This window comes from Mustelus asterias, chromosome 1, assembly GCF_964213995.1.
Source record: "Mustelus asterias chromosome 1, sMusAst1.hap1.1, whole genome shotgun sequence".
NCBI lineage: Eukaryota > Metazoa > Chordata > Chondrichthyes > Carcharhiniformes > Triakidae > Mustelus > Mustelus asterias.
This window is the reverse complement of record NC_135801.1, coordinates 4,057,971-4,072,719: the sequence shown is the minus strand read 5'-3', so window position 1 is coordinate 4,072,719 and position 14,749 is coordinate 4,057,971. Positions and strand designations below refer to the sequence as shown.

Genomic DNA, 14,749 nt, shown 5'->3' with positions numbered 1-14,749 from the left:
GTGAACGCATCCTGAAATATTCATTCAGTCTTCAACTGAATACTATCCAAATGTCCCGGGACTGTACGTACGGACCTGGTCTTGGTTCTCACTCCAGAGAGCTGCAAAACCCTTTGATTACACCCACTGAGAGGACCGACCAGATTGGCTGGTCCTTTCCACGGGGCTTGGGTTGTCTACTCTCCAAGGTTGCTCTGGAACCTCTGGGATGTCACTGCCAGCCGCTGGAGAGAACACAGTCATTGGTGGGACATCAGAAGGAAATGAGGATGGACACATTGGACAACCAACGGTGGGAGAATGGGGGATGGGCCAGGTGGAGGCAGGAGGAATTAATGGTGACTCCTGCAGGAATATATCCAACTGGAAAAGGTGGCAAGCCAACTTAAAGAGTAAAACAGGTGGAGAAAATTCAGACGGGGGTGGGGGGAGGTGGTGGAACGGCCCTCAATGGCCCCCACCCCACTCTCTATCCATCCATTATTGGCTCTATTCCATTTCATCTATTCCCTCCTTCCCATTGGATATCTCTCTGTGCTCTGAGTCACCTTATACGCCCCCAGCCAATACCACTGAGGCTCCCTCTCACGTTTCCACGTCCACCATTAACCTCTGGATCTTGAGTCCAATTAACTGAGTAATTCCAGCACAAGCTATCACCCACCCCCCTGCCCCGTGCCTTGGCACAGCTCCAGAAACATCGGCACACCTGTTCCACAGGGTCAAAATAGCGTTGAAAAAAATGTCAACCTTTCAATAAACTTGATTCTCTGGATGTTCAGAGCAATAGCGTTCAACACAGCTGACTGGACAAGCCCAGAACTCGGAGTTCTAGCAAGATATTCTCAAATTGTCCAGGAATCTGGTCAAACTGGACCCTTAGTAATAAGTCACTGAGACTGAGGGAGAATGAAGTTAAACGGTGACAGCGTTACAGAGACCAAGAGATCTTGATTTGGAGCAGGACAAGGCAAATTTCAGACTAGTTCTGTTCCACTCTCTTGAGTTGATATCTGGGTAGGAATTTTAGAATCATTTAGAAAATAATTCGAACAAACTTACCTTTATTTTCTTTAATGGGATCCGGCAATCAGAGAATCATAGAATCCTACAGTGCAGAAGGAGGCCATTCGGCCCATCAAGCCTGCACTGATAACAATCCCACCTAGGACCGATCCCCGTAACCCTACACATTTACCCTATGTAGTTCCCCATGCAATTTAGCATGGCCAATCCACCTAACTAACCCACACATCTTTGGAATGTGGGAGGAAACCGGAGCGCCCGGAGGAAAGACACGGGGAGAATGTGCAAACTCCACACAGGCAGTGACCCAAGCCGGGAATCGAACCCAGGTCCCTGGCGTTGTGAGACAGCAGTGCTAACCACTGTGCCGCCCAGTTTTGGGGTATGAATGTCAATGATTGAAAAGCTTGCCCACAAATTCATGGGATTGGCTGCACGGCGGCAAATGAGAGGTTTCCTACCTGACTCCCAGGAACTTGGGCAGCTCTCCAGGTGCCGATGTTTGTGTCTCCATCTTCAAGCTGTCGATGTGTGCAATGGAGATCACAGTGGCAGCGACGTACCAGGGCAATCCCATAAACGAGCAAAGAGCCAATAGAATGGCCACCAAAAAAAGATCAAGGTGATAGCCAGCCCCTTTCTAGAAAAGAAAAGAGTAAATAAGTTCCAGTTTATTAATGTTGTGTTTAAGGGGAATGAAATGCCCTGTCGGTGACCAGATCAGAAACTCCAAAATATGTTACGGAGTTAACCTAAACCCCAAAGTATTTTGATTTCGGCACTAAGGTATTTCGCTCCAGGTATGATTCAATTGACCCACTAGGGAGCTTTTACCAAAACAAACTTTATTTTTAACAACAGAGTTAAAATATAACAAAAAGAATTAGCACAACTTTTACCAATTGGATATACTTAAATATGACATGGTATAATTCTTAACAACCGGTTATTGCTATAGTTCCAATGTAAGCAGTATTCTCATAGACATAAATTCCTTTTTTGAATCAACACAAAAACAGATGTGCTCATATGAATGCTAGATTTCTGAATTTTAGCACCTCTGGACAGAGATCCTGACAGACACCAGTCTTCTGACTCTCGTACAGCAGCCTCCAAAGAAAGATCCACCCCCAAACAGCAGAATCTCAGAGAGAATCATTTCCCGGAAGATCCCAGTCTCAAATTCCAGAGAGAAAAAGAGACACAGGGAAAGCAACTTCTCTCTAAAGAACTTCTCTCTAAAGAACTTCTCTCTAAAGGGAAAGACTCTTAGTATGGTAGAGGATCAGAAGGACCTTGGGGACCGGGTCCATAGGACTCTAAAATCGGCCCCGCAGGTGGAGGAGATGGTTAAGAAGGCGTATGGTGTGCTGGCCTTTATCAATCGAGGGATTGAGTTTAGGAGTCCGGGGATAATGATGCAGCTATATAAGACCCTCGTCAGACCCCACTTGGAGTACTGTGCTCAGTTCTGGTCGCCTCATTACAGGAAGGATGTGGAAAAGATTGAAAGGGTGCAGAGGCGATTTACAAGGATGTTGCCTGGATTGAGTGGCATGCCTTATGAGGATAGGCTGAGGGAGCTCGGTCTTTTCTCCTTGGAGAGACGTAGGATGAGAGGAGACCTAATAGAGGTATATAAGATGTTGAGAGGCATAGATCGGGTGGACTCTCAGAGGCTTTTTCCCAGGGTGGAAATGGCTGCTACGAGAGGACACAGGTTTAAGGTGCTGGGGGGTAGGTACGGGGGAAATGTTAGGGGGAGGTTTTTCACACAGAGGGTGGTGGGCGAGTGGAATCGGCTGCCGTCAGTGGTGGTGGAGGCAAACTCAATAGGGTCTTTTAAGAGAGTCCTGGATGAGTACATGGGACTTAATAGGATGGAGGGTTATAGGTAGGCCTAAAAGGTAGGGATATGTTCGGCACAACCTGTGGGGCCAAAGGGCCTGTTTTGTGCTGTAGTTTTCTATGTTTCTATGTTTCTATCCCAAGCAGCAGACAAAGCTTGATTTCTCTGTGTAAGCCTAGCTCCACTCAGAGGGTCAGTATTGAGGGAGTGCCGCACTGTCAGAGGGTCAGTACTGAGACAGTGCTACACTGTCAGAGGGTCAGTACTGAGGGAGTGCCGCACTGTCAGAGGGTCAGTACTGAAGGAGTGCCGCACTGTCAGAGGGTCAGTACTGAGGGAGTGCCGCACTGTCAGAGGGTCAGTACTGAGGGAGTGCCGCACTGTCAGAGGGTCAGTACTGAGGGAGTGCTGCACTGTCAGAGGGTCAGTACTGAGGGAATGCCGCACTGTCAGAGGGTCAGTACTGAGGGAGTGCCGCACTGTCAGAGGGTCAGTACTGAGGGAGTGCTGCACTGTCAGAGGGTCAGTACTGAGGGAGTGCTGCACTGTCAGAGGGTCAGTACTGAGGGAGTGCTGCACTGTCAGAGGGTCAGTACTGAGGGAGTGCCGCACTGTCAGAGGGTCAGTACTGAGGGAGTGCCGCACTGTCAGAGGGTCAGTACTGAGGGAGTGCCGCACTGTCAGAGGGTCAGTACTGAGGGAGTGCCGCACTGTCAGAGGGTCAGTACTGAGGGAGTGCCGCACTGTCAGAGGGTCAGTACTGAGGGAGTGCCGCACTGTCAGAGGGTCAGTACTGAGGGAGTGCCGCACTGTCAGAGGGTCAGTACTGAGGGAGTGCCGCACTGTCAGAGGGTCAGTACTGAGGGAGTGCCGCACTGTCAGAGGGTCAGTGCTGAGGGAGTGCTGCACTGTCAGAGGGTCAGTACTGAGGGAGTGCCGCACTGTCAGAGGGTCAGTGCTGAGGGAGTGCCGCACTGTCAGAGGGTCAGTACTGAGGGAGTGCCGCACTGTCAGAGGGTCAGTGCTGAGGGAGTGCCGCACTGTCAGAGGGTCAGTGCTGAGGGAGTGCCGCACTGTCAGAGGGTCAGTACTGAGGGAGTGCTGCATTGTCAGAGGGTCAGTACTGAGGGAGTGCCGCACTGTCAGAGGGTCAGTACTGAGGGAGTGCCGCACTGTCAGAGGGTCAGTACTGAGGGAGTGCTGCACTGTCAGAGGGTCAGTACTGAGGGAGTGCGGCACTGTCAGAGGGTCAGTACTGAGGGAGTGCCGCACTGTCAGAGGGTCAGTGCTGAGGGAGTGCCGCACTGTCAGAAGTGCTCTTTTCCAGGCGTGGTCCCGTTTGCTATTTCAGGTGAATGTTAGTGAAAGTCACTGTTCAAAAGAGAGCAGGGGCGTTCCTTAATGTGCTGCAAATATTTATCCTTCAAGCAGTATCTTATCAGAAGATATGGTAACCTTGTTAACTGCTGTCTGTCAGATCTTACTGTGTGCAAATTGATTGCCAGATTTCCTGCTCTTTTACACTGCAGAATATTTTACAGATGCTCCATAGAAAGCATTCTTTCTGGTTGTATCACAGCTCGGTCTGGACTCCTGCTCTGTCCGAGACCACAAGGAGCTGCAAAAGGTCGTGAGTGTAGCCCAATCCATCACGCAAACCAGCCTCCCATCCATTGACTCTGTCTACACTTCTCGCTGCCTCGGAAAAGCAGCTGGCATAATCAAGGACCCCACGCACCCCGGACATTCTTTCTTCCACCTTCTTTCATTGGGAAAAAGATACAAAAGTCTGAGGTCATGTACCAACCAACTCAAGAACACCTTCTTCCCTGCTGCTGTCAGACTTTTGAATGGACTTACCTTGCATTAAGTTGATCTTTCTCTACACCCTAGCTATGACTGTAACACTACATTCTGCACCCTCTCCTTTCCTTCTCTATGAACGGTATGCTTTGTCTGTATAGCGCGCAAGAAACAATACTTTTCACTGTATGATAATACATGTGACAATAATAAATCAAATCCAATCAAATACAAAAGTACTTATTTGGCTGTAAACTGATTTTGGAATTCAGTAAGAGCACCATGTAAATATAAGTTATTTCTTTTGAACACAAGTGCTGACTTTACGGGTTGATATTTATCGTGCTGTCTCTATCACAGGCCCTGTTCCTACTCCCGGAATTTATTCCCAGCTAAAGGTCCACCTTCTGGATTCAAGCTCAACCTATTCTCTTTTTACTGAACAGGAAATGTACTGAGAGCTACTGAGGGGCATGCAGTCAAATCTCACTGCCCTCTCTGTTGAAAGGAAGATCGATGGAGTTTGCAAGCAAGCAAGCAATCAATGAGAACAATTTATAAAGAATAAAAAAACCAAGCCAGCTCCAGAAAAATACACTGGGGCGAATCAGGAGACCAGCTCCAATCACCTCTCGGCCTCTTCACCAGTGACTTCATTCTTTTAAGCTGGAAAAATGTATGGCCTGTCAGGGAATTCAAACAAGACTTTCCATCATCCTGTTTAAGCAGAATACTTTGTTCTCTTCCATTTCCCATGAACTCATGGCACTCTCAGGCTCAAGCCAAACCAACCTTGAGATTTGCAGTGACAGACTGGGGGATTTGGCTGCATTGATGGGAGTCACACGAAACGGGAGCCAATTGCCAAGAATGGCTTTAATGTCAACCTTCCATAGACGTGTGACACAGGAGAATGAAATGAACTGGATTAAGGTATGTCACCATGCGACAAAGATAATCCACCAACTAGTACTACTCACGGCTATTTAATTGTCAGGGATAATCGTTCTAGCTCCGAGTCCTGCTGTTAAGTTCCATTTACTTGCTTTGAGTTTGTGGACTCCTGAGACAGAGGGCGGGAATTTCCAGCCGCTCTCACCCCCAAGATCGGAAAATCCCGCCCGAGGTCAGTGGACCCCAGGTGGCACCTTGGCACTGCCCATCAGGGTCTAAGGGAAGGGGCCTCATGGGGCAATCGGTGGGAGTGGAGGGGTCCGGCTGCCCCTCTTCATGGGGATCGGTGGGGGAGAGAGGGAGGTCAGCGGTCAGGGCTGGCCATCGGGGTGGGGTCAGCCTGCTGGGGGTATCAGGGATGCCAGGCAAGGTGGTGGTGGGGGGGGGGGGGGGGGGGTAGATCAGGGCTGCAGGGTGGGAGGAGGGGTGAAGACTGGGCCAGAAATGGTCAGGGGGTGGGCCAGGGATCAGGCCATGCGGGGGTCGTGGGGCTGGCCAGCGATCGGGAGGCCAGCAGTGTGGGGCCACTGCACATGCGCTGATCTTGGCGCTGACAGATTGGCGCATGCACAGTGGCTCACTCTGCACTATGCTGCTGGCCTCCTAGACGGTGATCGGCCCCACTCCCTGAACTCTGGAGTGAATCACACTAATGCACTCTGCAGTGCACAGAGTGTGGGAGATCCATGTTGAAACTCCCACTGAAAAAACCTGTGTGATTTACTCCAGTTTTCACCCGAATTCAACACTTAGAATTCTTTTGGGAGAATTCGGGCCCAGGTCTCCAAACTCATCCTGTGGGGCGAGGGGTCCCAGTGCTTGGGGTTCCTTCGTTCCAAGGATCGGGTGAATGGAGAGTCCCCAGGAGATTTCCTCAAATGGGATCGGGGATGAGGAATGTTCAGGCATGTCGAGAAACTGGAGAAGCTGGGATTGTTTTCCTCAGAGAGGAGGAAGTTAAGGGGAAAATTTAATGGAGGTTCAAAAAGATCTAAGGCTTTGATAGAGTAAGAGAAGAGGAATTTTGTCCACTTGTTGGAGGGCCAGTAACCAGAGGATAGAGATTGAATGTAACTGGTAGAAGTGCCGAGGGAGGGGTGAGGAGGATTTTCCAAACACAGCGAGTTGTTGTGATCTGGAAGGCGCTGCCTGAAAGGGCGGTGGAAGCAGATTCAAGAGGAACTTTCAAAAGGGAACTGGATAAATATCTGAAAATGGGAAATTTGCATGGATTTGTGAGAAAAAGCAGGAGGAGTGGGACTAAGTGGATAGCTTCTTCACCGTGCTAGTACAGGAATGAAGGGCCAAATGTCCTCCTTCTGCTTTGTATGATTCAACAGCGCATTGCGAGATTGCTGACCTTCAGCTTGTGTTCCTTCCTGTTGACGATCACCGCGGTGACCTGCTGGTCCATGAAGATCAGGATGGTGATGAGCAGAGCAGGGAGTCCGGCCGCCAGACACACCCACCATGGGTTACCCCCGAACGGCGGCACAATCCAGCCTCTGTTTGGACTGGTCGGCTAGAATGAGAATAGCAAAGCAGCAAAGTCAACCAGACAGCAACCAAAACCATGACCGCCGCCGCCGGCAACAGAGCTTCCTGCAACACACTTCCTGTAGAGCCTGACAGCTTCCGATGGGCTACTCCCGCTGATAAATAGGTGAAAGTAAAGTCACCATAGTCCTACATAAGTTCATAAGATATAGGAGCAGAATTAGGCCATTCAGCCCATCGAGTCTGCTCTGCCATTCGATCATGGCTGATATGCTCCTCATCCCCATTTTCCTGCCTTCTCCCCATAACCCTTCAACCCCATTACCAATTAAAAATCTGTCTAACTCCTCCTTAAATTTACTCACTGTCCCAGCATCCGCTGCACTTTGGGGTAGCGAATTCCACAGTTTCACAACCCTTTGGGAGAAGTAGTTTCTCCTCAACTCTGTTTTAAATTTGCTGCCCCTTATTCTAAGACATTCCTCATCCCCGATCCCATTTGAGGAAATCTCCTGGGGACTCTCCATTCACCCGATTCTTGGAGCGTAGGAACCCCAAGCACTGGGACCCCTCACCCCGCGGGATGAGATTGGAGACCTGGGCTGCAATTTTCCCAAAATGTTTCTAGGACCTCTCGTCTTGGAATGCCCCACAAGAGGAAGCATCCGCTCCACGTCTACTTCATCCATACCTTTTATCATCTACATGACCATTGGCTGCTGATGATTTAACCTGAGGATCACCACACCTCAGGCGAGGGGCAAGTGTGTGAAGGCGGGACCTTCATGAATGACCTCAGCCGTACGGGAATTGAACCCACGCTGTTGGCTTCACTCTGCATCACTAACCAGCTGTCCAGCCAACTGGTCAGCAGAATATCACGCCCCACACCCTCACTGGACTGGAACTAATGAGTGGCAACATTGCTACAACACCATTTCCTACACTGCAACCAATGGAAATAGACCAGCGTCTGTGTGGTTCAGCTGATAGCATTCGGGAACAGGAGGATGGGAAAGTTCCCATGGAACTATCTCGATGATAAGCGGGGGAATTCTCCCTGGTGCCCGGGACAACATTCATCCTTGGATCCATGCTAGTAATTGTTCTCATTCTCACATTGTGGGATCTTGCTATGCACAAATTTGTTGCCACTTTTCCTGCATTTTAACAGGGACAAGTAAGTTTCTTTATTTATTAGTCACAAGTAGGCGTACATTCACACTGCAATGAAGTTACTGTGAAAATCCCCAGGAGCCCTTGCTCAGGGTGAAGAGCCATGGCTAATGGCCACACCAGTGAATTTTGCGGGAATGATGGCGGGAGAGCAGGAACCATGAGGGACAATGGCTGCTTCCAGGCAGATGGACGATCCTTTGGATGAGGAATTGTGTCTTCCTGACAACAAACATGGGCCTGAGTTTTTCGGATAGCTGGAAGTTGGTGAGGACACATCCTTGCCACCTTCGAAAGGCCTGCTGCCATTTTACACTCACATGAGTGTTAATTGACAGCGGGGGGGAAGTGGGTAATTGGGGGACTTGCACGGGGGATAAGCACGGGGGACAAGTGGGGAGGGGGAGTGGGTGATCGGGGGACAGGTTGGGGGCGTGGTGGCGGGCTGGATGAAAGGCTATGGAGGTCTGGGGGTGTCCGGTTCATGAGGGGAGGGAGCCTCCAGGCAGACGGGGGCTTCTGATGGAGGTGTCCCCACCCCTCCACCCACACCCCCTTCCCTCCTGAGACCAGTGTTTGATTCTATTTCCTACCCTCAGCTATCTCCCACCCTCCAGCCTGAAAATTGAGGCTGGCTGGAAAACCGGGTGGGAAGGGCAGAGGTGGCCTTCCTGTCCACCCCACCCCACCCCACTGCAAAATGGCATCCGGATCAGGGGAGCAGGACCCCCGACTCAAAGCCCACCACGGGAGGGTATAAAATCCAGGCCGTAGGGAAGGCAGTGGGAACCCATCTCAGGCACTCTTTATCCAAGTCACATTGTTCATTGCAATGGAATCAAAGGCTCCTGTGAATAACCTAAAGGGCAAAGCACAAGGCTGCGAGGGGTGGGGAAATGAGCGGAGGACCACAGCACTAACTGTGAGAGCTTCGAAAGTACTTCACTGACTGCAAACAAAGCTCTGCGAGGTTCCGAAATGGGGAACAATGTTACAGCGATGTCCCTCGGGTTGTATCATGCTGAGATTGATCCTGGGAGCACAAATCATTTCACAATGTCAACGAGAATTTCTGCTAAAACTGGCTCCCACTCCGTTATCTGTTATAGTCCACCCCTCATTCTCCTGAATACTTTTAACACTGGGCCCCTCGAGCCGGCTTTATCATTCAGTAAGGTCAGAGCAGAATTTTTGCTTGAACTGTACATTCCCACACTTACCCCCCGCATCCCTACATTCCTATAGCGCCCAATAATCCCCAGCTATTGGTCTTGAATTTAGTCAATGACTGAGTGCCTACAACTCTCTGGTGTTGTATTGTAACCAGTCACAAAGGTTTGATTCTAAGAAGTGGATTCCCCGTTTATTTAATTCTGATTGTATCTGTGCGAGATTACAGGCTCCTCATTGAGGCTCGCTCTGCAGTCTAAGCTTGTTTTTATAATGTGTAAAGTTGCTTTGTTTAGCTGAGACTTTTATCCTGAGAGGTCTGTCTTTCAGCTGTTGGTACTATTCTGGCAGCAGCAAGGGGAGGGAGGGCTGAGATTGCCAGAGAGCGATCTGTGACTAGGACTGAGCTACAGAGAAGCTAATCACTCACCCACTAATGTCCTTCAGGGAAGGAAATCTGCCGTCCTTACCTGGTCTAACCTACATGTGACTCCAGAGCCACAGCAATGTGGTTGGCTCTCAACTACCCTCTGAAATGGCCCAGCGAGACACTCAGTTGTACCAATCGGTTATAGATACTGTCGCAATGCCGGAAGGCAACTTCTCGAGGGGTAATTAGGGATGGTCAACAAAAGCTGGCCGAGCCAGCGACCCCCACACCCCATGAAAAAATAACCAGAAGATACAGAGTTAAGATAACCAGAGAGAAGGAGAATTTCTTTTACAAAGTTGTTGTGATCTGGAAAAAGCTGCTTGGAAGGAGGATGGAAGCAAATTCAGGAACTTTCAGAGAGAAATCAGAGAAACACTCGATAAGGGAAAATGTTCTGGCTAGCAGATGAGACAGTCCTTGCACATGAGCCAGTATAGCGGCACGGTGGCACAGTGGTTAGCATTGTGGTCTCACAGCTCCAGGGACCTGGATTCGATTCCGGCCATGGGTCACTGTGTAGAATCTGCACGTTCTCCCTGTGTCTGCGTGGGTCTCCTCCGGGTGCTCCAGTTTCCTCGCAGGGTAGGAAAAGATGTGCAGGGTAGGTGGTTTGGCCATGGTGAATTGGCCCTTAGAGTCCCAAGATGTGTGGGTTAGGTGGATTATCCATGCTAAATTGCCCCTTAGAGTCTCAAGATGTGTAGAATAGGGGGATTACCCATGGTAAATTGGTGAGGTGACGGGGGTAGTTGGGGGAGTGGGCCTGGGTAAGATATCCTGTCAGAGAGCTGGTACAGATTCAATGGGCTGAATGGCCTCTTTCTGCACTGTAGGGATTCTATGATTCAGGTATGATGGGCTGTATGGTTCTGTTCTTCATGATTCAATACAATGAAAAGTCACATTTAGGAACATAGAAGGTGGAGGCTATTCGGCCCCTCGAATCAGTTCCACCATTTAATTAGATGATGGCTAATCCTCTATTTCAGCACCAGCTTCCTACACTATCCCCGTATCCCTGGACGTCACTGGTATCTAGAAAGCTATTGACCTCTGCTTTGAACATACTCAATGATCGCCAGCACTCTGGGCTGGAGAATTCCAAAGATTTACCACTGCCTGACTGATATATCTGATCGGAATGGCCTACGTCCTATCGAGATTGCTGGTTCTGGATGGTCCCCCCCCCCTTCCCCCCAACAAATCCAGGAGAAACATTGGCATCTACCCTGTCGAGTGCTGTAAGAATTTTGTACACTTCAATGCAATCACTTGTCATTCCTCTAATCTCCAGACCCATCCCCCTCAATCTCTGCTTGTTGGTCAATCCCGCCATCCCTGGGATTGGCCAAGTGAGACTTTGCTACACTCCCTCTATGCCAATATATCCTTCCTTAAATTTGAAGAATGGTTTGGAATCTAACAAAGCAGAATGGACATTCTTCAAATCTGTTACTTCCGACTGTTTGGGCTCCTGTTCGTAATAGTTGGGCTGAAGAGGCTGGGTCCATCAACATTGTTCCCCATATACCGGATTGGGACATTTTGGAGCCTGCATTATACCCAATCACGGAAGAGGATATTCTCTAGTCAAGTTGCAAAATCAATACACCATAAAAAGTACAAATAGATATAATCACAGCTGTCCAATTCGAAGGATGCGATTTGGAGGAATGTAGGGTTTCAAAAGCGAAGATGGAGAGCAGAGAAAGAGAGTCATATTTGTACAGAAGAATCTTACCAACCTTGAACTCGCTTGGCACAATAAGTTTTGGTGTGTCTACTCCAACCAGAGCATCTAGTCCACAGAAGATCAGAATGGCTAGGATTATGGCAAAGTCACTGATCAGCTTTCGGATCTGATAGGGAGAGAACCAAAAGAATAATCAACAATCAAGAATCCCACGCACAACAAGAGGACTATCCAACTCCAGCTAGTGGGAGGTCTATTCAACTTCTGAGATGTCCAATCCTCGCCCCAAGTGTAAGTTCTGAAAGATGAGGTACCTACCGGTGAAACTCTTTTGCTAGGCAGAGTCAGAGACATCTCAATGGAACCACAGAACAAAAGTTTAAAATTTATTTATTAGTCACAAGTAGGCTTACATTAACACTGCAATGAAGTTACTGTGAAAATCCCCGAGCCGCCACACTCCGACACCTGTTCGGGTACACTGAGGAAGAATTTGGCACGGCCTAACCTGCACATCTTTGGACTGTGGGAGGAAACCGGAGCACCCAGAGGAAACCCATACAGACACGGGGAGAATGTGTAAACTCCACACAGACAGTGACCCAAGCCGGGAATTGAACCCAGGTCCCTGGAGCTGTGAGGCAGCAGTGCTAACCACTGTGCCACTGTGTCACCCCATCCTTCATTTCTGGGATTCTTGAATTAAGCCCCACACTTCGAAACTAACCTTGCAATCGGGCTAAACATTCCACAGGTGGTGAGATTCTGATGCAAGTCTCAGGGAGTTAAATCGACTCACAATGTCGGATCAAAAGCTTTTAGGTAGAGCAAATACATCTGTGTGTCTGTCACTTGTAGTTCAGTGACTGGACTCTGTCCCGAGTAGACAATTAGTTTCACGTCTACTTCAAAATATTGGAGCCCAAATCCAGGCCAGTTCTCTCACGGCAATACCGAGAGAGAACTGGATTGTCCAATAAGATGTTAAACTGAGGTCTCACTGCCCCCTGGAGTGGATGCAAAATTTCCCATGGCCACTGCTTAGAGGAGCCGCGAGTGGGGGAGGAGAGAGTCATCCCTGGCACCCTGGACAATGTTTATCTCTCAGCCAACGTCACGGAAACAAACCTTCCGGTTTGTGGGAGCTTGCTGTGCGCTAATTGATGCTGCGCCTGTGACATTACAACAACCCCAAAGCACTTCATTGACAGTAATGGGCTTCGGAATGTCCTGAGGTTGTGGAAATCATTATATAAATGTCTTGTGTAAAGCGGTCTGCACTAACATTGCAATGCTGACCAAACCTCATTCCCCCTGCTGCCCCCCCCCTGACCCTCCCCCCAGCCAGACACAGATCATTCGACTCTTTCTGTGGGATCTTTCTATGCACAAACTGGCTGCTGCATTTGTTTCCAATAATTCACTGGATGTAAAGTGATTTTCCGACTGGAGCGGGTTCCGTGGCTGCAAAAGGAAAATTCTGTGGATGCTGGAAGCCTGAAATAAAAACAGAAAATGCTGGAAGCGCTCAGGTTAAGCTGCATCTGCAGAGAGGAAAACCAAAGTTAATGTTCTGATGGAAGGTCATTGGGCCAGGACAGGATTTAATGTTCACCTCCCTCTTCCCCGCACCCCCCCCCACTACCCCCTCCCCCCCCCCCCCCACCCCCCACCCCGGCCCGTGTCCCCAACCCCCTCATGGAGGCAGGTTTGGAGGTGGGGTGAGTGGGGCTGCATGATCAGGGGGGAGGATGCAGGGTGGAGATTCTGCTGCCCTCTTGCCTCTCCCTTGGGTGGGAATGCTCCCAACAGCCTCCCTGACGGAGATCCACTGAGGATGTTAAGTGGCCAATTGTGGTGTTGCTACCCCTGCAGCTATTCGAGCAGGGCCCCCACATGAAGCCCCGCCTCTGCCCTTACTCTTGACAGCCCACCTTGCGTACCCTAATCCGACGACCCCCTCCCCGTGACCTCCCATCCTACCCACTCTCCTCACTATCTGGGGATCCTTTGATGATCCTCAAGGTAAGCTCAGGTGTAATGCCAGCAGTGGCCACAGCTCCCAGTGGCGCTGCCAGCACTGATTGTCTGTCAAGTACCAGGGAAGGGCCCAATCGGGTAGGAGGTCTGACGCAGCCCAGGGAAGTGTCTGATGACCTCAGAATAGTCAGGACTTCCAGGAAGAAGCAGTGTAGGGTTCCCAGAGCTCTGGGTGAAAGCACCTCCTGCCCCCATTGCCCACACTGAATCCTTCCCCTGCGTTCTGTTTCTCTCTCCAGATCTGCTGATAATTTCCAGCACTTTCTGTTTTTTTTCAAGATACTTCAAGGTTCCTGAGGTCACAGCCTGAGGATTCGGGATAGACCATTTAGGACAGAGATGAGGAGACATTTCTTCACCCAAAGAGTGGTGAGCCTGTGGAATTCATTACCACAGGAAGTAGTTGATGACAAAACATTGAATGTATTCAAGAGGCGGCTGGATATAGCACTCGGGGCGAATGGGATCAAAGGTTATGGGGAGAAAGCAGGATTAGGCTATTGATATGAATGATCAGCCATGATGGTGATGAATGGCGGAGCAGGCTCGAAGGGCCGAATGGCCTCCTCCTGCTCCTATCTTCTATGTTTCTTCCTCTAATTTGCTTCTGACATTCTGGAAGATTTAGGAGTGAGTTGAGGCAGGCATTGTAAGTACCCAGTAACATGGGGGTAAATGGTAAATCCTCATAACAGAGCTGCGACAGCGATGATACCAGCTTCCTATGTGTGTAACATATCTCTGACAGTAAATGGAATTTCCATTGCAGACTCGGGTTACAGGCAGATCCTACCTCGATGCTTTTAGCTGATTATCACTGTCTTTCTAGTGCTCATTCTCCTCTGTGAGCCTCTGGTTTCACATGACCCGTGCGTCTTACTCACCCCCGTCTCCAGTAACGAGTGGACACTCTGTGGGGAGGGGGGGGGGGGGGGGGGGGGGACGGGGAGGTTTCATCCACTCTTTATTTATAACCTTAAGCAAACTCTGCAGTGAAAAGATTCCCACTCTGGACAAACGGATCAGTGAGTTAGAAACCAAATCTTCCAGAAAATCCCACCTTGAAGCAGGAGAACATTTTGCAGGCCGAATCCAAGAAATAAATTAT

At 49.6% G+C, this 14,749-nt stretch overlaps 1 protein-coding gene across 4 annotated transcripts in view; it reads right to left on the bottom strand.

Annotated features, from left to right (window-relative positions):
* Positions 1–14,749, bottom strand: part of LOC144488359 (electrogenic sodium bicarbonate cotransporter 1-like) — a 189,531-nt gene that overhangs the window by 21,544 nt on the left and 153,238 nt on the right. For all 4 annotated transcript variants that reach the window (XM_078206518.1, XM_078206638.1, XM_078206450.1 and 1 more), the window contains exons 17-19: positions 11,654–11,767; positions 6,993–7,154; positions 1,488–1,666 (exon numbers count right to left, since the gene is read on the bottom strand). In XM_078206518.1, coding sequence (XP_078062644.1) covers positions 1,488–1,666; positions 6,993–7,154; positions 11,654–11,767 — 455 coding nt within the window. The remainder of the gene's footprint in view (positions 1–1,487; positions 1,667–6,992; positions 7,155–11,653; positions 11,768–14,749) is intronic.